At 40.5% G+C, this 27,536-nt stretch overlaps 2 protein-coding genes across 3 annotated transcripts in view; both read left to right on the forward strand.

Annotated features, from left to right (window-relative positions):
* Positions 1 to 19,501, forward strand: part of plxnb2b (plexin b2b) — a 115,798-nt gene extending 96,297 nt beyond the window's left edge. For both annotated transcript variants that reach the window (XM_034149423.1, XM_034149424.1), the window contains exons 23-38: positions 697 to 833; positions 1,812 to 1,912; positions 2,277 to 2,506; positions 4,243 to 4,424; positions 7,250 to 7,316; positions 7,699 to 7,845; positions 8,990 to 9,146; positions 10,048 to 10,148; positions 11,498 to 11,582; positions 11,968 to 12,119; positions 12,391 to 12,551; positions 14,088 to 14,235; positions 14,449 to 14,513; positions 14,648 to 14,723; positions 15,906 to 15,980; positions 16,516 to 19,501. In XM_034149423.1, the coding sequence (XP_034005314.1) occupies positions 697 to 833; positions 1,812 to 1,912; positions 2,277 to 2,506; positions 4,243 to 4,424; positions 7,250 to 7,316; positions 7,699 to 7,845; positions 8,990 to 9,146; positions 10,048 to 10,148; positions 11,498 to 11,582; positions 11,968 to 12,119; positions 12,391 to 12,551; positions 14,088 to 14,235; positions 14,449 to 14,513; positions 14,648 to 14,723; positions 15,906 to 15,980; positions 16,516 to 16,620 (1,989 nt within the window). In that variant the 3' untranslated portion in view covers positions 16,621 to 19,501. The remainder of the gene's footprint in view (positions 1 to 696; positions 834 to 1,811; positions 1,913 to 2,276; positions 2,507 to 4,242; positions 4,425 to 7,249; positions 7,317 to 7,698; positions 7,846 to 8,989; positions 9,147 to 10,047; positions 10,149 to 11,497; positions 11,583 to 11,967; positions 12,120 to 12,390; positions 12,552 to 14,087; positions 14,236 to 14,448; positions 14,514 to 14,647; positions 14,724 to 15,905; positions 15,981 to 16,515) is intronic.
* A 2,948-nt stretch (positions 19,502 to 22,449) lies between these two features.
* Positions 22,450 to 27,536, forward strand: part of tubgcp6 (tubulin, gamma complex associated protein 6) — a 28,527-nt gene continuing 23,440 nt past the window's right edge. The window contains exons 1-8 of the mRNA XM_034149428.1: positions 22,450 to 22,710; positions 23,363 to 24,165; positions 24,351 to 24,514; positions 25,030 to 25,243; positions 26,236 to 26,394; positions 26,709 to 26,830; positions 26,965 to 27,028; positions 27,130 to 27,239. Coding sequence (XP_034005319.1) covers positions 23,383 to 24,165; positions 24,351 to 24,514; positions 25,030 to 25,243; positions 26,236 to 26,394; positions 26,709 to 26,830; positions 26,965 to 27,028; positions 27,130 to 27,239 — 1,616 coding nt within the window. The 5' untranslated portion in view covers positions 22,450 to 22,710; positions 23,363 to 23,382. The remainder of the gene's footprint in view (positions 22,711 to 23,362; positions 24,166 to 24,350; positions 24,515 to 25,029; positions 25,244 to 26,235; positions 26,395 to 26,708; positions 26,831 to 26,964; positions 27,029 to 27,129; positions 27,240 to 27,536) is intronic.

Consider the following 27,536-nt stretch of genomic DNA (forward strand, 5'->3'; position numbering starts at 1 on the left):
AGATCCCCATTTTGTAAAGTAATTACGAAGTAAAAATGTAGAATAAAATCATACGTTTTTCCCTTGAAAATGTAGTTAAATAGAAGTATAATGTAGAAAGAAAAGAAGTACTAAAATAAAATTAATTTGTGCTTGAGTAAATGTACTTTCACAGACAGGTGAAACACTGCAGGCATCATGAATCTTTACTGTACTTTTCTAGGCGTGTCCTCTGTATATCTGGGGATCCCATTGTTTCCACTGGTTGAACAGTTTTCAGTGTAGCTACAGGCCCTTTTTATAATTACATGTAATTATAGCCGAGCCACAATTGGGATGAATACTGTAACCTCTCCTCTGGGTAATATCTGGAGAGCTATTGTCTCATTCCTGTGTCTGCGCGCTGCAGAAAGAAGCACCGCCTCGGACTATCAATAAAATACCTATATAGAAAAAGGTTGATTATTACGTGTCAAACTCAACGCACTTATGCATTGGCTCAGTTATTATGGACCCACGACCACATAGCCCAAGCACTTAAAAAATACTGAAAGGTCCTGCAGAACCGTGGGCAATTATGTAGATTTTCCTCCGTCCAAGTTTTCGCTCCATCTCCGGAGAATCTTTGCCATCGACACCTACCTGAATACATCTCTGGCTAAAATATTGTGCAGATAATAAGATTCCTTCTCTCTTTCTTTCTGTCTTTATCCACAGATCAAGTTTGGGAAAGGGGAGTGGGTGGTAGGCTCGGTGGAGTATGAGAAGAAGAATGATTTGAAACTGTACATCATCATCCCCGCTGTCATTGTGCCCATGCTGCTCATCATCGCTATCTCTGTCTACTGCTACAGGTAATTAGGCTTTTTAAGGTTAACGTCACATTCACTGTTTCTCAAATGAGGTCATCTAACTAATTAATATCTCATTAGTAGAGGAGATTTGGAGAAACGTTTATTATCTGAGCTTCTTGACCATACAGTTAAATAAGGCCTTTTAAAACATTTGATTGATTTTCTTATGAAAACATTTTAGATTGCATGAGAGGTTATTTTTATTCATTTGATCATAGCATTTAATGAGTATTTGAGACCCAACACACAAGTAATGTTTCATTTTCCATGGTGGGCTTATGAAACATTTTATTAGTTTGAAAACAATGTTAAGAAGCAAATAGCTTAAAATAATAAAAGTTGTCAAATATGAATCCGATAAATCTTTATTTTAAACGTCTCTGTTACATTTTCGTGGTTAGAAAGGTCCCTTCATCTCCAGTACCACTAAACAAATATTCAGAATAAAGAATATATCAATGAAACACTTTCCCACAGACAAGTAATTAAAAACAACATACTTGAGATACAGAAACATTTTGTCTTTCCTATTATTTTAATAATATTTTGAGCCCTCAGATTTATTTTTGGAACTTCTGTATTTTCTAAAATCGTACATATTGTTAGGTCGTTTTTGTAAAGTTTTATAGTCGATTTCAACAGTTCTGTCAATTTACCTAGAGGTCCTTCCAAAAAAGGGAATTTGTTTGCACGAGGATCATTTTGTCGCAGGCTGTCATGCATCAATTAAACATGCTGACTTCCTGCTGAATTTTCATAAAACATCACGAACAACAAATCCACTGTGACGGAGTAATTCCAGTGCTAATGGGATATTTTCGGGAAACTCAAGAGGAAACACTGTGGCCAATTGTGCCGGCTCAAACTAGGGTCTTTGAACAACAATTAGACCTCCAAAATTACAAAACAAAGTTAAAATCCTTCTCTTTCACAAACTTTGTTTTGATGACACACGTGTTGCTTGTTAAATGTGTTCAGGAGAAAGAGTCAACAGGCAGAGAGGGAGTACGAGAAGGTGAAACATCAGCTGGAGAATTTGGAGGAGAGCGTACGGGACCGATGCAAGAAAGAATTCACAGGTACCAACCAAGTGCAGCTGTGCAAAAGCTTGGCAATTTCACTAATGTCCCTCAAAGGATCGATGTTTCTAAGAAGCTATAAAGTAATGAAGTGTTTCATTGCTCTGATTACATTTCTTTGATGTATTGTCCTGCTGTGAATTAAATAAATTCTCCTGCTTAACATCGTGTTATCATCATTACGAGAAGCAGTTTTGCAGCAACAGTAATAGAAAACAGTTTTTCATCGTTGCAATAATTTTCCCCAAGAAAGTTCCCTTGTCTGCTTCTCGCACAATAATGATAGAGGCGAGCAGCACGCAAATGAGAAAGCTGTTTATTAGAAAAGGGAATGAGAAAGTGTCGTCTTGTTTTCATCCTGCAGACTTGATGATTGAGATGGAGGACCACACCAACGATCAGAGTGAGGGACGAATCCCCTTCCTGGACTACAAAACCTACACCGACCGCGTCTTCTTCCTGCCTTCGAAGGACGGAGCCAATGATGTGATGATCACAGGAAAGCTCAACATCCCCGAGGACCGACGGGCCATCGTGACTCAGGCGCTCAACCAGTTCTCCAACCTCCTGAACTCAAAAACGTTCCTCCTTAATGTAATTATACTGCACATGCATGACACTTTGAATGGTCGGCTGTAGTCTCACATTGATAATATCTGCATACACATGGTTTACAGAAAAGATGTCCAACACAACAAGTTCCTCAAGCAAATAATGCCTGACTCTTTTAAAACACATTCAGTTGTTTACTCTTTCTTCTCAGCCAGGCTTAGAGAAGGGCTCTAGGGATGTTGTTCAGTCCAATAGTCCAGACTGAAATATTTCACCAACTATTGACTGTATTGCCTTCAAATAATATATTGACACACTTGTTTCTCAGTCGATGTATCCTAATAACTTTTGTGATCCACTAACTTTACCTGTAGCGCCTTAATCAGCTCAAAAAGTTTGTTCAGTACTTTTTGTTATGATCTTATACCAGCTAAACTTTATGTTTTGTGTTAATTAGTCCCTGCTAGCATGCTAACACCTTGCTAATTGGGGTCCAAATGCACATTACCTGCTGATGTAACCATTGTAATTGTAACTTTGGCATTAAGATCAAAGCATGGCGGGCCAGTAGCAAATGCCTCATAGCTAGCAGTTAGCAGCTAGCATGGCCATCTTGTTTTTTTTTAATCTGTTTAAATGGTACAAACATTTAGACATTATAGCATGCAATATACAAAAACTGCTGGTAAAAACTGACAAGATATCATTTGTTTGTATTCAAACCAACTCCTATAAGCTCATCAAATGTGTAAAGTAGCATAAAGATGTGAACCACGTCCCTGAGCATCTGCAGTGACATCTCTCTAATTTCAACACAGTCTCACGGCATTTCGTGTTATAGTCACGAAATGAATCTATTGATTCGTGTTCACCAACACGATTTTTGCATTTTTTTCGTGTCACACAGAACGATTTTAAAAGCAATGTAAATAATAACAAATTTGAAGGAAAAAGAGATACAAAAAAATACAGATGTCAGTATTCTGAGGCTCTGAGCCCCATTTATTTTCCTCGTGGACGGCAAAAAAACTCTGACATTATACAATTTAAAATAAAAGGGTTAGGCTTAGGGTAAGATATTGAGTAAGAAAATGTTTTTATGAACCACACAGCTTCTGGTCTTCCAAGACCCGACCGGACAAAAAGACGTGGTGCAGGCACGAAACACACTACCAATAGAAATACATTGCTTTTAAAATCGTTCTGTGTGACACGAAAAAAATTAGAAAATCGTGTTGGTGAACACGAATCAATAGATTAAATTAATTTCATGACTATAACACGAAATGCCGTGAGACTGGGTTGCTAATTTAGAGCTGCCCTTGTTCATCATGATGAAAGAGTATGCAACAATATGGCTCTTTTATGTGTTTAAATAGCGGTGCGACCCATCTAAATGCAGGCTCTCTCCCTTTGATTCAAGGACTTTGTGATGTTTTAGTTAGCGGAGTTCAGTGTTGAGAGCGAGAAACAGAAGAAATGGCAGAAAAAAAGACATGTGTGAAGATTACTAATGGTCCAATATTGCTGGCGCAGAAACGGCCTCTGAGGTGTTAGCTGAATGTGTGGGTGATTCGTCTCCCACTAATTGGTATCTTGCGTTAGCTAAGAGGCAGAAAGGAATTTACCTCGATAGCTATTGTTTTCACAGGCATTAGTCTTTTGGTAATTCAAAAGCATATTGTGTTTGATTTACTTATGTGTGTGGGCTTCATCAAGATCATTAATTGAGCCCATCTCCTGCCTGTTTCTTTTTGTGTGTGTTTGTGTGTTTGTAGTTTATCCGTACATTGGAGCACAGTAATGACTTCAACGCCAGGGCGAAGGTGTACTTTGCCTCTCTGCTGACGGTGGCCCTGCATGGGAAACTGGAATACTACACTGACATTATGAGGACGCTGCTGCTGGAGCTCATGGAGGAATACGTCCACAGCAAGAACCCTAAACTCATGCTGCGCAGGTGAGAGTTGACACACTCATGCAGTAACATACAATAACAAAGTTCCATTGCCAAGTTTAAAGGTGGGGTAGGTAAGTTTGAGAAACCGGCTCGAGATACACTTTTTGTTATATTCCATGGAATGCTCCTAATATCCCGATAGCAATGAATATCTTAAGTGCTTTGACAAAAAATCCATTAAAAAATGTCATCTGTGGAAGCCGTAATACTGTAAAAAGCACGACCAATCATTTTAGCCGGCCCGGCTAAAATAGCTGGATGGCCTACCTGCCTGTCAGCCTTCCATCGGGGCACAAACTTATCTCGTGCCCTCATTGGTCATGTGCGCGTTCGTGTGTGTTGGAGGAGGGGCTCTGTAAGGAAGTGGCAGATTTTTTCCGGCTGTATATTTTCAAATTCTAGCGATCTCGAGCTGGTTTCTCCAAAATTACCTATCCCACCTTTAATATCTAAGTTGTCTAAATGCTAAAATATCATGGCAACAACATAACTTGAATGCTACTTAACCATGCTTGCAGATTGCTGTGTCTGGCATCATTCTTGGTTTGAAAAACAAATCTATCATATCAATCATTGTAGTTTGTTTGAGTTTGTTTTAATTTAGTTTGGTTATATGTGACAGTGTTGACTTAAAATGACGTTATGAGGCGGATACAATGCTCTCTAGTGAGTGGTTAGGGCAAATCCAATTCCCCTCCTCCACGGAAATCAATAAGACTGGAGGGATGCCAGCATAGAAATGGAAATTAAGTGCAACAAGTTCACAATTCTGTCTCACAATACGAAGCAACCCCACAGCATAACTCCTACTGACAGTTGTGAACATGTAACTTTTTAAAGGCTTCACTTGTGCAGTTATTTACTTCCACAGGATGGATTTGCACTAAGTTTGACATTTATGCTCCCAATAGACCATAATGCATAATGTCTTTAGTGATACCTCTTTTAGTAAAATATCCTGTCAGCTGATAGATTTCAGAAAAATATTTCCTGGCATTCATGTCACCCTCAGGGTTAATTCTAATAACGAGTCAGCATATTATCTAGGCCATTGGGATAATGCTAGCATGCTGATGTTAGCTGTCCCCACATCATCACAGAGCAATGTTTTCTAGCAACCTTTGCCCCTGAGATCATAAGATGTCCTTTTTTCTCAGCTCTATAATCAGAATCACTCCATATCTAAACCCTGGCAGCATTATAATTAACCATAGGAGGACTGGGATTCACTTCAAGAGGCAGTGGACTGTTTCATTATGTTGCCATGTTTTCGGGTGATTTTTGCACTGACTACTGTAGTCCATCAAGAGCCAGACTGTTGCTTGATCTGTCCCAGTCCTCCTCCTTCTGTTTCTCCTTCTGGTTTTCTTCACTCCGAGTCCAAGCACAGAGTGCTGTGTGATCATTCTGTTGCTGTTCTCCTTCATCATCTTCTTCTTCATCTTCTTATCCTATAGCTCTGACCATGGCAAGGAATTACTTTTGATCCATGCTGTTTTTGATTGCCTTGAATACATAAGCAACATTATATTGTCTTTCTGCAAGTTGCTTAATGTTATAGTTCTAAAGCAGGAACCTTTTTCAAAAAAATAAAATGAGGTTTATACCAAATATTGGGCCAGGTTTATTGAATAAATAAGGTCCAGCTCTTAATCCTGATCAAGAGAAACTCTCATCACCTGAATTGTAAATCACCTGCAGCCATCATCTTACCCAAATTAGATTTGAATAATTGCCCTTTTCACTGAGAAAATAGATAAATTGTTTATTACAAAAATGCTGTAATTGGTATGACATTCTAACTTATTTTAGTATAACAAATTAATTGGTATTTTTAGAATCTTGCCACATAGTGAAACGTTTTTTTCTGCTCTATTGCATAATATGAACTGCTCTGTGTTCTCTCCCTTGGCATCATCTCATAATTCCTGTGTAAACATTCAGCTGACTAATTTGATTGAAGTAAATAGCCTTCAAAAAACAACCCCCAATTTTAGCATTGTATGTTTTTCACTCCCTCCTACACCTTAGCGATAATGTCAAGGTCAAATCTTCCTCTGAGGCGGCCAGCACTCCCTCAGCAGGACCCACTTGTCTGACAGTACAGTCGCTCATCACTGCTGGGGGGGGGGGGGGGGTTGTGATTTGAACTGTCTGCTGTGCCGAGGCACGCTGTGACTGGCTGTTGTGCAAGCACACATCTTAATTATCCCCCAATGGAGAGGCTCATTATGCTGATTAGGCCATTGTGCCAACACAAGCCTCCTTATATACAAGACATCTAATTAGGCATGCTAGCAGTTAACGACGGCGCCACCAGTGGATGTATGACATTACAGTGGGCGATCCGTCAAGTGACCACTGACAGGATTTTTGAATTAAAAATATCCTCATGACAAGTTGTGCAGAATGTTCCTAGTTTGACATTTTCCTAGATGTACTGGCATTTCCAACGAAATACCATGGAAATGGGCTTGAATAAGTATTACCTCGACTTTCAACACAGTACAGAGACTTTAACCTAAATCATGATAAATATTTAAAATATATTCACAAATATGTAAAGATAAGTGCTAAAACAATAACATTGGCTCACATAAAGCATGGGTGAGGATTTCTAAAAGTTTCTTGGCTTTTAATTTCTTTTTGAGTTTAGATGTCATGATATTAACACTGCTAATGAAATATGTCACTTTTTTTCTTGAATTTCTTAATCGAGTGTCATGTCTGTACTACTTATTAACATGCAGCAATATAACACACAATGGTTCAATTTTATTCTTATAATGGCATTCAAAAACGGTTAATTACATCTGTCTTTCCAGATCAGAGACAGTGGTGGAAAGGATGCTTTGCAACTGGATGTCTATCTGCCTCTACCAGTTTTTGAGGGTAACAAGAATGTATTATTACTTAAATGTATCAACTTCAATATGTAAGCTTTTTCCTTCATTCTAGTCAGAGTAAATTGGCGGATTTATTCAGTGATAATTATACATTTATGTTTGAAATACTTTATCGCTAATAGAGAACATTGGTGTAATGACATGCAGCAGAATTAAACTGTGGGCTCAGTTAATTGATTTCTCTATTTTTGTTATTAGTGCCGGGTATTGATAATGTGCATATATCTGTCCTTTCAATGGCTAATCATAACAATTAGCTCCTTGACAACATCTGAGACAACTTCTGAATAGCTGTGTGTGTGTGTGTGTGTGTGTGTGTGTGTGTGTGTGTGTGTGTGTGTGTGTGTTTGTGTTTGTGTTTGTATCAGGACTCTGCAGGCGAGCCCTTGTACAAACTGTTCCGAGCCATCAAGCACCAGATCGAGAAAGGGCCTGTGGACGTAAGAGTGAAGAAAGCCAAGTACACCCTCAACGACACGGGCCTGTTGGGCGACGATGTAGAGTACTCCGTCCTGGTGAGATCGACACACACACACACACACACACGTACACGCACACGCACACGCGCACGCACACACAACCGTACAAACTTTTAAAATCAGTGTCATAAAAACTGCACACACTGCTTTGAAATTGCATAGTGTTTTGTGCCTGGTGAGCAACAAAAACATGCACACACACACACACAAACACGCACGCAGTCACACACACAAGGGCAGTTGCCATGGTAACCACCCAAAACCCCCAAGGCGACTGCCTGCTTTTGTGTGACATCCATTTTCAGTGTCAATGTTCTCAGCTCGAAAGTGTATACAGTGTAGGTTGAAATGCAAGGCTTAGGTGAAAGTATTACAAGACGTTACAAGCGCAGACTAACAGCCACCTGCTCCACCTCCCCTCGACCTTCCAACCTGCGCCCGCTCCGGATCCATTTGGGCAGCTTAGGGAAGTGAGGTAAAGCCTGTGTGTCTCGCTGTGGTATCGTGTTTCAATAATGGCAGCTAATGTGAACACAGCTGTTTTCTGTTAAAAGTCAGCAAAAATAAAAAGACCCATGGGTAATGGCGTTGTCGGGGACAATTACCAAATTAGCCCGAATTACACGTCTCCCGCCGTGATGGATCGCCTCCTGTGATTGAATTACAGAAGGAGGAGAAGACGCAAAGAGCTAGATTTCACAGTCAGACACAGTGTTTCCTATCGGCTTTACTTCACAGCGTGCTCTTCCCATTCAACTCAAATGCAGACAGGCTTACATGTATGAGGTTGCCATTGCAAATGGATTGCCTGCCCACTGTTTGAATCTGTCAAGGGTCAGTTAGTTATTCCTGACAGAGTGACTGAGTGTGGGAGGAGAGGTGGGTCACAGCTTGCTCCTGCTGAGCCTCGGCCATTAACTGGCCAAGGTGACAGGAGACCTCTCAGGTGTCACCACAGAGAGTGTGTGTGTGTGTGTGGGTGTGTGTGCTTACATAAATCCGGTTGCCATGACGACAACATCCAGACAGAGGGACTTGGTGTGTGTTGATGGCCGGGTCCTCTGTCCCCTTTTGAATATTTCTGCATATTTGTCACTTGTGTGCGTGATTGCATGTATATTTCACATTACCACACGGTGCTCAATGTGTGTTCTTTTTGTGTTTGTGTGTTTTTCGTCAGACCCTGCAAGTGTTGGTGCACGGCGAGGGTCCCGATGTGACGCCCGTCAAGGTGCTGACCTGTGACACCATCTCGCAGGTGAAGGACAAGATCATAGAGCAGGTGTACAAGAACCTGCCGTACACCCTGCGGCCCAAGGTCGACAGTGTCACACTGGGTGAGTAAATGAGGGCACATAGGAGGAGGGTGAGCCCAAGCAGAAAACGTAGAACAATGATAAATACTGTAAGGCTTACAGGGAGTGGTGAGGTTGTCAAAACGCAGTAGCTATTTCAGTCCTGACAGAAATGCCTTTTAAATTAAACAAGAATGCGTTCATCTAAATAGATAATTGATTATTTATTTAACTCCAACTTCATTTAATAGATTAGTTTGATGTTTTCTCTCCGTTTGTGCAATAAAAAGCTTAACCAAGGATTCAAAGTTGTTAAGTGTCAGCAACAGAAAGAAAGCCTTCATCCCTAAACAAAGTTTTGCTCGCTACTGTAGTTAGAAACCTTGGGGACTGACTTGAAAGGCAAAAGCTCTATAGACATTTTCTAACATCAAAGCCATTTTTTATTCCCAAGCAGGCTGTAGATCAGAGATCCGTCTTCTTCCATGGTGAATCAGAAAGATAACCCCCTTATATTTGGTGGTACTCGTAAATGAATCAAATGTCACGGAGGAAGTTAAGCTCAGGTTTGCAATGGTGTTGGAATTTCTTTCTAAATTGAAAATGTTGCGGTGCAAATCACAGTTAAGAAAAGATTGAAATTATTCAGAAAATACTTATCTGTCACTTTCTCAGCCAAAATTAACTCGAGTGTGTCCGTAAATCTCAGGAGAGAGAGCGAGCCAGCAGACAGTGGGATGGGTAGCGGGATTTATTTCAGACCACATTATTACAGAATAACCTCAGGGAAGCAGTGACCAATGATGAAATAAATGCAATACATGTTGAAAGAAAGAAAGAACAAAAAAAGGGGCAAAAAAAGTGACAATTATTGGCAGACATTGCTGAACACCTCCATCTAGCCGGGGTATTTGTGTGACTTCTCTTCCTGTCTTCACCACAGAGTGGCGTCCGGGTTCAACAGGGCAGATTTTGTCAGATCTGGACTTGACTTCCCAGAAGGAGGGCAGGTGGAAACGCATCAACACTCTGGCCCACTACAACGTGAGTACTGATGACATTTCAGTGTCTTGATGAAACATTAAAAAAAAAAAAAAAGGCAAGACTATATATAGTGGGGGTGTGAGGAGGCAGAGAGGAAGGAAATAGCTGAACGTGGGCGTGTGGATGCGAATGGGGTTGCCTATTTCCACGCCAGAGGCTGAGCTTTACATCCTGTGTCACAGTGCTATGTATGAAATCTAAATCTCCTAAATGTTTAATGTCTATACTATTAACTAACAAATCAATCTGTGAATGTGTAAAAATATGTTTTTTTCCGACTCGCATGGCGATAACATGACAGCGGCATTCAAGAAAACAAACTGGCTGTATACTGTGCACTTTTTGGGGGGAATAAATTCCCAACATGCCCTAGTGACAAAGGGGTTTAAGCTGCTGACTACATAATCCTAATGTCTTGGTTCAAGTCCAGCTGGGGATTTTTATTGCACATCATCTCTCTTTATGACTTCCTCTTAAAAGCACATTTTAACATATTGGTACTTCGCTTATTAGATTTTTTGCAGAGAGTTAGATGAAAAAATGTAGCCCACTCTCACATGTGTTTGTTAAATATGAAGCTGCATCACAAATAATGGAAACAGAAGGAACCAGCTGCCCTGACTCTTATTTAATGAACTTCACAGTAGCTGGAAGGCATTTTATGCTACTGTTAAAGAATTGCTCTTGCTGTTTTCCTGTTCTTTTGCCTTTTTGTCAAGCAAAACTGTAAACATGTTTGTGTCCATAATTCAAACAATGCAAAACAACATTTATAGCCATTTTCCTTCACTGGTTGCATTAGTCAGTTTAGAAACATGCCTACAATTTTAAATGTCTCACCCCCAAGCCCGTTGAATTTGCCTGGACTTAGTTTGCTCTTGTCAGCTCTCAATGTCGACAGAAGGCCACTAAATCTTCTTGGCACTGTATCGATCCTCGGAAAATAAAGGTCACTTGCAAATATCCCCTTCTTGTCCTGCTTTTCGGTCACTTAAATCCCCCTCTTTCAAAGGTACTTCTCTCCCTTTGTTCATGCTACACGCTGATGACCTCGTGGTTGTTGTTAGAGGACAACTTTGCTGCTATAGATTCATTGGTTGTGTCAGAGAAGTGCTAATCACAGTATTTGTGGCTTCAATAATGGGTTGACACCAAAGAAAAGGCCCCCAATAAAGACCCACTGTTGCTGTCCACTCAATCGCATTGATTATGAATTAGTTCTGGGGCGCTGAAAGAGACTGCTGACCTCAGTAGCAGTACCTATTCAATTCAACTTGTGTGAAGTAATTGTATATTGTTGTGTTTGATGTGTTTTTCTGTCTAACAAAAGACTCTTATGTGCATTTCAGGTGCGGGATAACGCCACATTAGTGTTGTCCAAAGTGATTTCCATTCAGCAGAACTATGACCAGAACCAGGAAAACCATGAAGAGCGTATGTTTCTCTAAATACACTTATACTGTACACACAAACACACACTTGTAGATTCAAGCGTAGATCAGGTGTGTGAACTTGAGTACAATGCTTGCCTTTGTTTTTTTTCCCCGGGGCTTATGTCAACATCCCCGCTCTCATTAAACATGCTAATACATGTTGTTTTATGTATAGCACACTTTCAGATTATGCTCCAATAATACGCACTTTTATCCTCTGCCTTTCAAAATGTGCATTTCAGAGTGGTTTATTGTTTAGCATTTCCACTGCATACACATTCAAACACCCACCCCCCTTTTATCATCTGAATATGTTCTGTGAGAGTGTGCATGAATAAATAACAAGCTGGATTATTAGAAGAAAGTGTTGTTTTTCCCTCTGATAGGAAATGCTCTGTTGGAAGATGACAAGGTGTTCCACTTGGTGAGGCCGCTGGACGAAATGGATGAGATCAAATCTAAACGGGGAAGCATAAAAGACAAGTCGATGACCAAAGCCATTACAGAGATCTATTTAACACGACTCCTTTCCGTCAAGGTAAAAAGACATTTAGTAAATCGGATATTTGTTAACTAGTAATGCTCTGACCATGGCGAAAAAGCAAATATGCTTTTCCAGGAATGGTTTTCTGTTAAAAAAGCCAACTTAAATTGATGGCTTCTAGGTTTCGGATAGGGCAGAAAATGCAAACATACTCTCAGAAGAAACCTGAATAACTCCACTCTCATTGCGTGCAAGTAGTTATGTCTCGAGGCTATGATGTTTCTGTCTCTGCTCTCTGTCTCACACTATTTGTGGACTCTTTCAGGGAACACTGCAGCAGTTTGTGGATGACTTCTTCCGCAGCGTGCTGTGCTCTGGGACAGTGGTGCCACCGGCGGTCAAATATTTCTTTGACTTCCTGGATGAGCAGGCGCTGAAACACAACAACGTGGATGAGGAGACCATCCATATCTGGAAGACTAATAGGTACGAGTACTGAGCGCCTGCATGCACTGATGGTCACTCACATTTGTATTTGTATATACTAAGTGGTGGAGGAAGTACTCAGACCCCTACTTAAGTTTAAAATACAAGGCAAAGAGAAGATGTTCGAGGATTGTTTTTAATTGGTGGAACTGCTAAAAAGTCCTAGACATCTGAGTTCTGTGAAGGTTGGAAACCGCTTTAATAGCGTGTTGTTATAATAAGAAATATAACGTTTCATGTTAAATCTTCTGGATTATCTTTTAACTAGAAACTATCTATGAATGGTATCAAGTGAAGTACATTGTACAATATTTCCCTCTGAAATGTGGTGGAGTATAAGTACAATATAATGGAAATACTTACTGAAGGAAAGTACAAGTACCTTAAATGTACTAAGCTAAAATCTCCACTTGCACAAACGCTGTCTGAGCAATAGCACACATCGCGCTGCCTAAGATACAGTATCTCTCCAAGAAATAAAACGTACTTATCCAAGAAAGAGCTGAATACAAATGCCGAATTCCTGCTCACATAGTTTGCATCTGCAATCCCCCTGCTCCCAAGTGACATTTAAGTGCATAATTTAGTGTCACGTTGGCTAAGGCTCAAGCATACAAGACGACGTGTTGCATGTAGATGCCAGTGATTGACGTAAGACTGGAAAGAGAGCATCCACACAAGGACAGGAGATGAGCGATGTAATTACTTACTACCACATTCGGCATCCACCCGTTCTGTTTATCAAATCAACTGAGGGCAATGTATTAAATATGAATGTGTGTATGAGGCACAACAACAAACAAACATGGTAATTATGTCCCAAGCTAATTTAATTCTGTGATTATAGCAACATTGCTATTTTTATGCTTCTATTGTATTCTCACTGCAGCCTTCCCCGGAGATATAACCAAACCACTATGAATTTTACACGGTGTGCGCTTCGTGTCTCAGAAGACGCCGTGTTTGCACCGATCAGGGAAGAAAGTTTCCGGGGAGCTACTGTATTTTGGGCGCTCTTTTGAATTCACAAGCTAACATGAGGTTGAAAAGAAACAGATGGAGTGTGCGTTTTACTGTTCAGAAGGGAAATTAGCAAGCGTGCTCCACAGCATTACATTATGTCGGCGGTGCTTTAGGTTGAGTTGGTGTAACATGAGCATTTGTAGTGGCTTACAGAAGGCAAGCATCATTGACCTGCTCAGATCTCTTTTGTTATTAAGACAAAAGAGTCTTGTCTGAGGTTATTCTCTTTCATTTTCACTTAACAGCAATGATTCCCAGAGAGGTCAGCATCATATGAAGTAGTAATATAAACTGACAATCCAGGGTATTGTACTGATAAACTGACACCAACAAAAAAAGGCTTTTCTCTATCGCTGTTATTATCTTGTACTGCACTCAATTGCACCTCAGGCAAGTACTCTCCCAAATAAAATGCCTCTCTGACTCAAATGAATTCATCGATGTAATGTGGCTTCAGAAGCAGTAACAGCCACAGTGATGAACCGCTTTCATGGCCTTCCCCCCCCCATGCAGCCTTCCTCTGCGGTTCTGGGTGAACATCCTCAAGAATCCACACTTCACCTTCGACGTGCACGTGTCTGAAGTGGTGGACGCCTCGCTCTCCGTCATCGCACAGACCTTCATGGATGCCTGCACCAAGAGCGAGCACAAACTCAGCCGGGTGAGTGAAAACAGGAAGGAGGAGAAGGAGAAAAGGGGGGGGGGGGAGGGTGTGGAGGTGAAAGATCAAGAGGGAAGATGGGAAAACAGACAGAGATGATGAGAGCAAAAAGGATTACACGAGAAATAAAAAGGATTGAGAAGAAGGGATGCCAAAGGTCAATCAATCTTGAGTGCCATTGTTTTTTTACCATCCACTTTTCCTTCTCTCTAGGACTCTCCAAGTAACAAACTACTCTATGCAAAGGAGATCTCTTCATATAAGAAGATGGTGGATGAGTAAGTCCTTTAAGCAATATTCTTTCCATCTTGTTGTTTTCATTTCAGTTTTAAAAGATGTATCAATAACACGTAATGTGATTATTAACACCTCTTGTCTCCTCTTTGTGTGTCTGTTTTGTGTGTTTGTGTAGTTACTACGGGGGCATCAGGCAGATGGTTCCCGTCAGTGATCAGGACATGAACACTCATCTGGCAGAGGTGTCACGGGTGAGCAGCACTGCTGTCATTTTCTCTGCCACTTAGATTGCTCCGCTATTAAACTTATAATCCTTAAGATTTCTGTCGTGTTGATGAAGTGACAGCCGTGGTTACTGGGGTAACAGCAAGCAATAGAGGTTTAAAACTACAGCATTCTTCCTTCAGCAGCTACTTGATGAGAAAGACAATGGAAAAGCAGATGGTGTATGTATTTGCAGTGCGACCATACAAAGTCATGTTGTTTTTATAGAGAAGTCTGTCAATGTTTTCCCATCATGCCACGAGCAACTGTGATCTGATTTCATGTTTCGTGAATAGTAGGGTGTGCAGCTTGGGGACTGCAACACTTCATTTAACAGCTAACTGAGTGCGTCTGCATCCACCTGTTATTATGCACATTATTATTTGCGTGTGAAGACACTTAGTGGAAATGCAAAAATATGTGAAATATTGCAAATATGTTTGTCATCATGTTGCACACGTTTCATAAATGATGAAGTGGTTTTAACGGCACCCAACTGGAGAATTAGATGCATGTACTGTTTGAACCAACCCATCTTAAAGCTTACTCAATGAAACAACTGCTAATACATGATCGTATTAGTAGTTGTTGTAAGTACATTAAAATGCAGATTATTTTGCATTTCCTTTTGCCGATTTTTCTTAAAGTTTAGTTTAAATGTGTGCCAAACGTATATGGAAATTCCTGTTGAATGCTTTGAACACTAGCTGGAATTGGATAGCCAGAGCCTTCAGATTTTACGAGCTGAAATGTAATACAGTTCCTATTCAGAAGTAGAAGAGTGAACACTTAGGCTGATATCAATGAGATTAAACGGGATAGTTTCCTGTCAATCTCTTGTGAATAGATAGTCAATTTACATACAGTGTGAAAGGGCTCCACCACTATCAATAAATGCTTTATAGAGAGGTGAATTCAGAACGTGAACACATTGAGTGGCTCTTGCTGAACAAATGCATAAATGGTATCGAAAACCCAGGTTTTTATTTCATGACATGTTATCAATTATAATTTAAATGTACGTGTGATCTTTCAGAGGTTGGATTGTTTTCCCTTTAGTTTCTTTAAAACCTGAAAGCAAGTGTTTACATAGCTCATTTAACTATATGTAGTTTATGAGTTCCTTGCATTTTCTTCTTAACCTTTAAATTGTGATTCATGTTCTCCAGGCTCACACAGACACACTGAACACCCAAGTGGCTCTCCATCAGCTTTACCAGTATGCCAGCAAATACTATGATGGGGTAAGAGGCACTTCTTTTTCCTATCGCACCCAAAAGGAGGCTATTCCACTGAATGCACTACTGGCCACTATATTATTGCTTTTGCTTCTTTTTTTCACTCTTGATATGCCAGAAGAGTGATTGTATGAAATTTTAATTGAAAGCATTTCTGTGGGATGTGAATTGGAAAATTGCTCTGGGAATTGATTTTTAAGCGTCCATTGTGTATTGCCACTTGAGGTCACGAAAAGGGGATAAACAAAACCTAATGAACAAGTTGGATAAACAAATGGGGCTGTCAGTCTCCCCTAAGTGTGGCTTGCAAACAATAACAGCTCATATGACGTGACTGTTAATGTCAAATAACACTATCCTCTCCTCCCACTCTCCGCCCTTCTTTCTTCCTCTTTGTCCTGTGCTCATTCTCTCTCCGTCTCCCCCATCCTTGTTTTTTCACATTCCCGACCATCCTCTTGTGTCCTCCTCTGCCCAATTATTCCTCCTTCTTCTCTTCGCTTATCATTTCTGTCCTTCTCACCTTCCCTCCCTCTTTCAGATCATCGCATCCCTAGAAGAGGACCCAGCTGCCCAGAGTAAACAGCTGACCCTGCGGTTCCAGCAGATAGCAGCTGACCTGGAAAACAAAGTGACTGATCTCTAACCCACCAATGGATGGAGGGAGGGAGGGAGGGAGGGATGGGAATGATAGCATAACTCCAGTGACTACAGGGGCTTTTTCTTACTTCAGATTATATAACATTGAAATAAGGAAAGGTGAGAAGGGACTCATGTAGTCGTGTATATTGTACAACTTGGCCCTGGGACGATTTTCCGTGATGTGGAGTAACAGGGACTAATGAAATGCAGATTGAGAGCAAAAAAAGGGGAAGAAAATGATGGGTTACACTGTCATAGGTACGCCTTAAAGCTCACTTGCCAAACCTTAAAGGTCTGCGCGCTCACTCATGCTTCACTGAATATTGCTCCCACAATGCAGTGCGGTAGACCTCTCTCTGATAATTAAGCCCCTACGTGGAGCACTGGCACAGGCGATAATCAGATGTTCAATTTCTTTCTGTGTAGAAAAAGGTTTTAAGAATTGTATTATATATTTTTTTTATTGTGCAGTCTTTATGCGGAAAGCTTTATAAGGAAAAAACATTATCTTTTTAAATGGATCACCTTGTGGTGCGGATAGTGTTTTTATTAGCCTGTGTGTGCTTAGATGTCTGTGTGAAGTACAAATTTGAGTGTGCGTGAATGTGTGGGAATGTGTGTGCACACACAGGATGCCTACTGTCAGGCGTGAGGGCGAAGAGACGCCTGCTTTCTGTCATTTTAATCCCCCGTACCCAGTGACACACTGGAGCCTACGCTCTCTCTGAGCTTTTTGACAGAGACCAAAGGGTCCTAACAAGGGCACTGGTTTATCTAGCAATGCACAGGCTCATATGATTGATAGGCCTCCAGTAGTTTATGAAATATTTGAGTTAAATCATTTTGCTTTTGACTCAGATCTGTTTCAAGCTGGATCGCCAATTGTGCTTATGGAAATCGATTATAGCACAGTCTGTCTCCCTTTATTGTACAGTGCCATGATACATTCCACTTCAACTAAAGCACAGAAGGACATTTCAGAAGGGTTTTTAAAACATTTCAGTTAATCACTCTTTACAGATATTATTCTTTTTGTTATTAAACTTTCTTTTTTCAAGTGTCATCAAAAAGCAATTTCTTTCAGCCATTTCACTCATATTAGCACTGCAATAATGTCAGAATAACATGAGCCACAATCAACAGTCGCATTAACTAATTTCATATATTCACACAGTAGCAATTCAGCAATATTTTAGAGAGATTTCCAAATTGATTCATGCATTTTTTTAGTGCTCATGATTTTTAGTGCCATTCTTTAAAAGTATTACTCTTGTTATCTTCCAAATAGTCATCAAGCATTCTGCCTCTAAAGCTATGAAATCGCCTGTTGCTGATGTTAATTACCTGCTAGAGAAGCAGTTGGTACTTAAATGGTATGTTTTGAACAAATTACAGTTATTTTAGCCTTTGTGTGATGATCGGGAGGTCAGATTCAATCATGTACATAATTGTTTTAGTAATTGAGATGTTGATATGTCAGTGTCAGAGCCGAGGTGTGGACAGGGTAGGAATGAGGGTTTGGGATTTCTTGGGCCATTAAACGCTGCCACGCGTCATCCCTAAACTGTAGGTTTTGTTGTTGACAGATGATTTAATTGTCCTCCCCGTATCTGATGGTGGATGCGTGCAGTTGACAGAGCATAACGAGCTCCAGAGACCCCAGAATGTTAACGATTCCTGCCTTGGCTAGAGAGAGGTTTGCACAGACCTCGAGCCTGCCGCCTGCCTGCTGTCTCAGCGTGGCGTCCCGGCATCCCGACCAACAGCACTTGGCACTGCCCACTCAGCGCAGTGCAGAGTGGCTCTCACTATAATGGAATCAGCAGGGTAGGCTTTTGATCTTAATTGCGTGCCGACTGCAGACTCCATCCTTCTCGCTGTTGTTTACTGTGGACTCCTCCCTCACTGACAGAGTTGATGCAAGACGCTTCTTTCAGAGCCTTTCTTTAACCAAAAATGTGCCTTATTGAATAGGATAATACATATATATTGTTTCTAAATTATTCTATCGGTAACCTAGGTGATTATGATGACGATAGTGCTATAGACACAGCAATGTATTTGGACTTGTGATATTATGTGTGCCGTCTCAAATGCTAGATGCCCTGCTGCAGCCATGTGTGTGCCAATAGGCTGAAGACATTTCAGTATGATTTATTTTATGGTTGCAGTTTCGATGTGTGCATTTCCTTTGGGTGTCTGTGGCGTGTGCTTAGTAGGATTTTGGTGGCTAAAGCAAATCTCCAAAATGAATAAATGTAAAATAATGTGGCTGATGTGATTTGGGTTTCCCTTGAAAATGTCTGGCATTTCTAAATTAATCTGAAATCAAAAGGGTGTCCTTATGTAGATCGAATATAGCGCAAAATTGTTCCAACGGTGTACATTTTGTTGCCCTGTGTTTCTAAGCTGTTCCACAGTGTGTACGATAAATAACTATCTATACTCGACAAATGACTTTTCTTACTGCTGTGCAGTTATTTTTTTTTTATTTCTTGTTTCCTATACCATATAAATCTTTGTAAAACATGTTGAAATACTGTATTCTAACTGTATAATCCTATGCATTGAGTCCTGGGACAAAAAAAACAAAAGAGAAAAAAAGTTGTTCGTGCAGTTGTCGAGACTTTTTCCCATTTTGAATCTTGTGAATGTGCTGTAATGATTAAAGAAACTGGGACACTCCATTTTCAGTGCAGGACCATTAATGGAAGCCACAATTTCCTTTCCATCCAAGGCAGCTCAGAAGATTCTCCAACTTGTACCTGATCTTGTTGTACTGGATGATCTTAATTTTACAAAGGTTGTGTGTGGACGGAGCAGTTACCCACAGATTTCATCATACACTCCTCCGTGAATAAACTCAGAGACATATACGCCCTTCATATCTGCTGTGTTTCTTTCTCTTTTACAATATTGATTTGCTTCATTTGAACACTCACCTCTCATGCATATTGCATGAGTTACTATCACCTTGGGTGATGGAATAACACTTGCCAGTTTCTTGTTCAAGTCAAATAAATCCTTGCTGTAAGTCTTTGGTGTTCAAGCAGCTCTTTACATGCCCCCAAGTTTTACAGAGGAGCTTTAGCAGTAATCGGTGGGTTCATGAAAATGATCTCTGATCAAACCAACCAATCACTTTACAAAATAGAGGGCCCAGTGCTTGAACATGGCAGTTTTCCTGACCCTAAACTACTGTTTTGGTAGCATCAGTTCCTGTCAATCTGCTCAGAATACAGACTAGAAGCAAAGGTCTGGCTTCATGAAACGAGTTGATATTGTAAATAGCCGCACGGCATCTCTGTCATCGGCAGTGAAGGTTGAAAAATTGCTGCGAAAACATTAATTAAGTACTGACAGCTAAAAATGAAATTGGAGAAAAGAAAGATGAAAGGCAAAATTGCCTCATCTTTCTGCTTAACAAACCCTGACGCAGGGGTGGGGGATATCAAGACCGACCAGAGGCCTGCGCAGGCCATCCTCTTAACTGAGCAGATCATTGATGCAGGAATTGATAGAAAAACTTCAAGGGCCGCTGCCAAGGCAAGAGTGATTACTTATCGCAAGCATGCATCTTATACACTATCCTTGATCACTGCTGGAATATCAAAGGCAATACTGTACTTATTTCTATCAAGACATGCAGCTTACATCATTTTTGGAGTCAAGATTTAGCATGCAGTGCACTAGTGATAAGATGTATAAACAACCATGCCCTTGAATGTCTAGCAATCAATGATACAGCACACTGACAAATAACAATTTTACGTCCATGCAGGGTTTCTGACAAGAAACTGGGTTAAAATCTGCATGCTGCTGGCTTCTGTTCTCCTGCCCAAGATGCTACACACACAGCAGCCAGCCTCTCCTTCAGCAGGAGATGGTTGTGTTTACCAGCAGGATGCATTTCACATCCACGTTTCAAACCTTCTAATGAGATTTGGCTTTGATTTCCCACGCCTTAGGGGAAGAGGAGGAGGAGGAGGAGGAGGAGGAAGAACACTTGGTGAAAATAAAACAATGATGCTGTGGTGTCATTTTAAACAGTTGTTCTGATGAATAATTTAAAACCTCACAACTGATTATAGGGCTTGCTAAGCTCTGTAATAACCCTTGAGCAAATCAAAAATAACTTGCAAGGTTAGCTTACATTTTTAACAGACCTTGAACTACATGATTTGAGAGTGTTTAGAATTGTAAGTAATTTAAACCAAAGCAGCCAACGCTATTTCAGCAGACATTTAATCAGCTAAAGCATCTCTGAGTTTAATGGGCCGAGAAAAAAGAGAGTAGGAAGACTTGTCAAACTAAAACGGTTCTCTGGGAGGTAGAGTTACAAGCCACAGAACAGAAGCCTAACTATTTAGATGATAACATATCCTGTCAATATTGTTTTAAAAGTTGTGCTTTGGGAGACAACATACTTAGTAACTACAGTAAGTAAGTACTTGAAGTACAATTCGTATAAAATGTTTTCCATTACTTACATTCTTAAGTTTCCAGCTCTCTTTTTCATAGAGACCTGTGCAGATCAGTAAGCACAGTAAGACTCATACATGTAACACATTTCTAGCACATGCATAGCCTACTACAGTATACACATAATATATTGGTTCCACATTCAAAACTCAAATACAGGTGGCATAAAGCTTGAGTGTACGTAATAAATAAATATATATATATATTTATTAGATTAGATTCAACTTTATTGTCATTGTGCAAAGTACAGGTACAATCCAATGAAATGCAGTTAGTATCCAACCAGAAATGCAAGATGTGCTAAATATAAATAAATACAAGGTGCATATTATAAAAACTGACAATACAGGGAGCATTGAATGAGCAAAACATCTACAATATACAGATGTAAGTATTGACAGAGTATTAACAGAGTGCAAGTGCAGAGTGTATGTACAAACAGTAACATTATTAAAAAAATTGTTATATGTACAGTAACATGATTGTGCAAATAACATGTCCATTAAGTAGGCCTACGTTTAATCAGTGCAGTGAGTAATGGAGAGGAGTTCAGAGTCACAACCTCGGGGAAGAAGCTCTTCCTGTGCCTGGAGGTTATATATAACATTAAAAAATATATAAGTGTGTTTTGTAGCTGTTCATGTCTGAAGATAATTATATTGAAGTACAGTAGGCTACAGATTAAGTTATAATGCCCTAACTATCCAGACATTGATATTAACAATACAGTATCATGGGGTATTCAAATACTGTAATCCTATATTAAAATAGGACATGTATTTAGTAAAAGGTGAAATTATGTATCTTAACTTGTGTGAATCTTATATTTATAATCTATGGTGTGACGACCACATGGCTGCATAAAGATAATTTAGACGAGAGACGGTTTAGAAAAGTTATATAGACCATCTCTGCTCAAACGAAAGAGGTTTCCACGAGTTTTCTAAATCTCGCGCTGTTTCTCAATGTTGAAAGTTGCTGCATTTAAGACCATGGGAGCGACAATGCAATACATGTGAACTGAGTGAGTGAGTTCCATACACGTTGGTGGTTTTCTTAATGTTTTATGAATTACAGTTTATACTCATATAATAATTAATAGAGGGATACATTTAATCATTTTACCTCCAAAACGAGCTAAGTTCATGTTTAGGGTTCTGTGGATATCAAACCGAAGGCTGTTTTTCCGGGATCCCCTGAATGCAGCAAAGCACGTCCTATGATTGACAAACAACACTGACCAATCAGCGCAGGTTCTTCAACATCCTTACCCAATCACCGAAGTCTAAAAATCATACTGTCAAATCACATTTGAAGGGGCAGATTCTAATTTGGCACCGCGGTAGGGAGTTGATGCTGGAAGATGAATGAAGCAACTAGCTAGTGACAACAACATTACAGCATATTTAGTGGCGCTAATATGCTGTAAAAAGAAACCCCAGACAAATAAAGACGTCCCGGGGCACCTTCTGGGTTCCGCATGCTTGGCATACAAGCTAAGAAGAAAATACAGTTCATCCGTGGGGTTTTGCTAATAACAAACGCTAGCATGTGCTGGAAGGATGTATGATTGAAACTGTCAAAAATCAACTAAAAACATCATCTCAAAAGGGTAAATAATCACGATCAGCATTGTTTGAACTCTGAATGGAAAAGGTCTGGCTATTTCAATATGCAGTTTGATATACAGAGGTTACTGATAGCTAACTTAGGTAGCTTGTTACCGTTAGCTGGTTCAATTCATCTAACTTATATCTAACGTTACTGTCTATTTATTTATTTATTTAGATTTTCCTATGAGATATTACAGCAGCAGCAGTCAGACTATACTGTTATACTGTGTATACTGTTGAAATATTGTGTAATAAACCTGTAATGTGCAATATATACACTTTGTTTTGGCAATTCTACTGTGCAATAATCATCATATTTTTGATGTGCAAAACATAATTTGTTATATCTCCTTAATATGTTCACTTAGCTATGTAATGCTGCTAGTCATTTGTAGCCATGGATGTGTACTAATTTGTCTTTATTTTAATGTATCACTTGTGTGTGCTTTTCCTCTATATTTAACAAGTTAGCTCACTCTTTATTATTGCTTGCCTGTTTTACCTGCTATGTCACTATTCCCGTAACACTGTCAATGTCCCCGCTTTTGGACTAATAAAGGAATTCTGATTCTATTACTCTGGTTATTGTGCTCTGTGAATTCCAGTTCTTAAAACTATACCAAATAACCAGATTTTGTTCCACTCACACAGGCTGAGGTAGCACTGCCACCATGTACTCCAGCCCCAACAACCGCATGAAGCCCAGCAGCAGCAGCATCACTGAGCTGCTGGGGGCCCTGTGTGACAGCAGCCTGTCTGGGGTGTCATGGAAACGCCGGGCCCTCGGTGGAGTCTCACGGGACGGTTTCCGCCGAGCTCTGAAGAAGTGTGCTTACGGCGCCCTGCTGTCCAAGCTATTTCAGGATGACACCAAAGGGTCTGCCTCAGGAGCCCCGAGCGCCACAGCCAATACACCGGCCAAAAACAAAATCCTCATGATAAGTTTTGACTTGCGGGTAGCAGGGTGCCGAGAGGAAGCGGAAAGGTTGGAAGAGAAACTGGGGATGCTGATGATGGGAGAATCCTCTGGACTGAAGGAAGTGGACGCAGTCCTTGAGCTCTTGGTACATCTTGCTGGTTCTGCACCTCCACCTCCTACCTCTTTCAGTAGAGACTACATGAGACGGGAGAGGCCCGTGCTGCGGAGGCCCCCCCCCTGGAGCTACCAGAGCGAGGAGCTGCAGAGGCTCGAGGCCCGGGCGTGGGGTCTAGTGTGTGGAGAGGAATGGAAGAATTTGGAGAGTTTGTGTGGAAATCAGAGGTTGATGGATGCTCCTCCAGGCACAGGACTGCTGGCTCTGAGAACTAAATTAGAAGTGGAAGAAAGATTTGAGAGGGAGACCAGGATGACACTGTTTGGAGCGCTGCAGCACACTCGCACCTCAGACATTGACATAAGACTAGACCTCCCTCCTGTTCCCAGTAATATTGATGTTACTGGACTGTCTTTAAAGGTACAACACTATTTCTTATTTAAGCTAATGCATGCTGTTTCATTTGAGTTTTAAAATAGGTGGTGCGGGTCACTTCAGGTTCACTTAACATTCCAGTGGCCTTATGTTTACACTAGTGTTTGATTTAGGATCAAACCCCAGTGTAATGTTATCGTGTCGTTGGGATTTATTGTTCTCTGTTGCAGATCCCCACATGTTTAGATCAGTCTGAGGATGAGGGCTTCCAGTCAGCTTCCAACATGACCCCAGACTCTCAGTCAGAGACCAGCCCCGTTCCAGATGTTGATATATGGGAGGCTCTCCGCACGTTCGAGCCTGGGAGACGCCGCTGCTGGGAGTCTGTTGGCTGGTATGTGACACATAAAGTGCAGTGTTTCAAGTTTGATTTAAAGCATACGAACTTTCCAATATTATCTAGATTTGAAACAGTTAAAGAACACATGTTTTCAATGAAGTAGGGACTAAAACTTAGAATTATTGCTATTTGTATTAATTAATAATTCATTACATTTTTATTAAATGATCTATTATCTACTCAAAAAAAATGGTTAATACCCTTTACATGATCTGGAGGGATGTAATTTATGTGTTTGAATGTCAGACCTTCAAAAGATATGTAATTTACAACCATCTTAAACTGATATAAGCAGTTTTTATTCTTTTTAAAAGATTCAACACTTTCTGCTTGATAAATGACTTGTGATCAAGGAATTTGACGTGTAGATAATTTGTTGTTGATTGACTTAATTATGGTGTCCAACGTTACACACAAAGAGAGTTTACAAAGTAGCAGATGGAGTATAATCTACAAAGTTAACACTGTTTTAGAGTTTCACATATTGTTCCTTGTGTTTTTTCGACTAGCCCACCGGGGAAAAGAGAGTCCCTTTATCTGACAGAGGGAGGCAGGGAGTCCTTTGACCAGCTCTATCGTCTGTGGGAGGGGGAGATGAGGGTGGTCAGCACGGCGACCCCCTCTCCTCTCCTCCCTCTGCCCCTGGACACTCAGGCCCAGCTGGTGTTCGACCTCCTCAACGTCTTGATCGGAGTGGCCTCCATTACCTTCCCTCTCAACCAGGTGCATTTCATTACCCTTATTTATCAGTCCCTTAAACGCAGTAAAATGCAGTTGTTTTGTTGTTTTAGGGGTCTGTCAGACTGAGGTGATAAAAGTAAATATAGTGATAAAAACACCGTGACAGCATGCAATTACCCAAAAACTCACAGAGAAGAGATACTGGGAGCCGAATCAATGGACCATCTGTGCATGTGTGACATAAATAAACCCAATTGACTGCTTAAAAGCTAGCATACAAAAACAACTACAAAAAGAAATATCGTGACAGTTTCAAGCACAGTTAGTCGCCTGACTACATTAAATGACGAGGGAATAAATGAAAATACTCCTAATTCCAAAAAAACAAAACCACAGGAGTGCTGTTTTGTTGCTTTATTGTTTCACATTAACTTTTTTATACCTCCAGAAGATTATAGTTATTTACTACATAAATTGAATTTTTCTTTTTTAACTCCCTTATCCCCTTGTGTACTCGCTGCCTAGCAGACTTCCTCATTAACACGCAGGCTGCTAGAAGAGGTGCACACTAACCGGAACACCTCTACAATTGAATACAATAGTCCTGCATCAGATGCTACTCCAGCAAGGTTTTATAACCATATCATGTCGAGACTGTCAGAGAGGTCTTTATTAAACTCGAAGGTAATCTTTGAGGCTGTGGTTTGTGGTAGTGTTTTGCTAGATTGGAAAATATTGTCTGGTATTTCTGTCCCCCCTGAAGGGTCCTGTCTGTATCCAGTTCTCATAAAAAAAAACACGGGAAGGACAACATAACAAACACCTGATTATGTATTGCGGTCTAATATAATAACACAGCAAACCATGCCTTCCGAAATCATCGTGGAGGTGACTCCCTGACAGCCTCAAAAACAATTCAATATTATAAGCTACACAAAGGCGGTGTTTGCTGCAGGGGCGATTTTATTAGATCTTATTAGATGGTTATTCATTGTACTTTTCCGCCATCTTTAAAAAAGCAATGTCCTCCACAGAGTGTTCAGTTTGACGTCAGACCGGGTGTGTGTGTGTCCGGAGCGTCTCCAGAGAGTGTGTCTCGTCTCTTGGGGGAGCTGGCCCACTACGGCACCCACTACCTGAGGCTAAGTCGCTTTTCTCTGCAGTGTGCTGACAAAAAAGGCCTTGTCTTTCAGGTATGTTTGTGTAAGCGTTATAATAAATACTGTTTGGCCTGCTCGTTCTACCCCTCCTTTTTCTACCCTTACTCTGCATGAGACTATTGCTGTAAGCACTGTTGGGAACTTCAATTTTAGTTATTTATAATTTTTCATTAAAGGACGATTTGAGTAATAAATGAGACAAATATGCCAACAATTCATCCACACAAACAATCTAAAAACACAACTTAAAGTCCATTTATCACTCTATACTTAAGGTAAAGTGATACATTCCACTGTTACACCTTCAATTATGAAATGAATGAAAGAACATTGTGTTTCTCTCCAAGGCTTTTACAGGTGGTCTGCGGAAGTATCTGCATTACTACAGGGCTTGTGTTCTCAGCACTCCCCCCACCCTTAGCCTGTTGACTATTAGCTTCCTGTTCCGCAAGGTGGGCCGCCAACTAAGGTGAGATTAAACCTTTTTTTTTAAATTGCCTTTTGGGGGTTAATTACACACTTTTGAACCTCAACCTCATGTCCTAGAGGACCTTGATGCAAAATATCATTAGTTCAAAAACCTTTGCTTTCTTTTAATCTCAGGTATCTGTCAGAGCTGTGCTGTGTGGACGGACCTTTAGGTGCAGGCCAGGCTACCTTCCCCGTGGTGAGCGCTCTTTTATCTGCTAACTGCAATATGTCATCCATCACAGCGGTGTTCAGCCTATCAGATGGAATGTCAGCTCAGTGCCATGTGTTTCTCCTCAGGGGGTTAAACTGATGTCCTACCTGTACAACGAGGCACAAAATAACTGCAGCAACGAGAACTACCCGGTGCTGCTGTCGCTGCTGAAGAGTAGCTGTGAGCCGTACACACGGTCAGTCGCTGCGCTGCACATTCAAACATGTTTATTTAAAGGGGCCCTATTATTGTCCTTGTTTGTCTACTCTTCCCCAAATGTAAAGCGTCTTTGGGTTCGAGAAAAGCGCTATAAAAATACAATTTATTATTATTATTATTATGGTTTTTGGGGTGAGGGTGCTATATAGGTTTTTGTGCATGTAAATGGTGTGCAAAGTTAACGCCCCCCTGCCTGAAACTGTTTGATTGGACGTTCTATGTTTCTTCCGTAACATAGTGACATCACTATGTAACACTTGCACTTCTATTGGCT

The sequence above is a fragment of the Trematomus bernacchii genome, unplaced genomic scaffold (assembly GCF_902827165.1).
Source record: "Trematomus bernacchii unplaced genomic scaffold, fTreBer1.1, whole genome shotgun sequence".
Taxonomy (NCBI): Eukaryota; Metazoa; Chordata; class Actinopteri; order Perciformes; family Nototheniidae; genus Trematomus; species Trematomus bernacchii.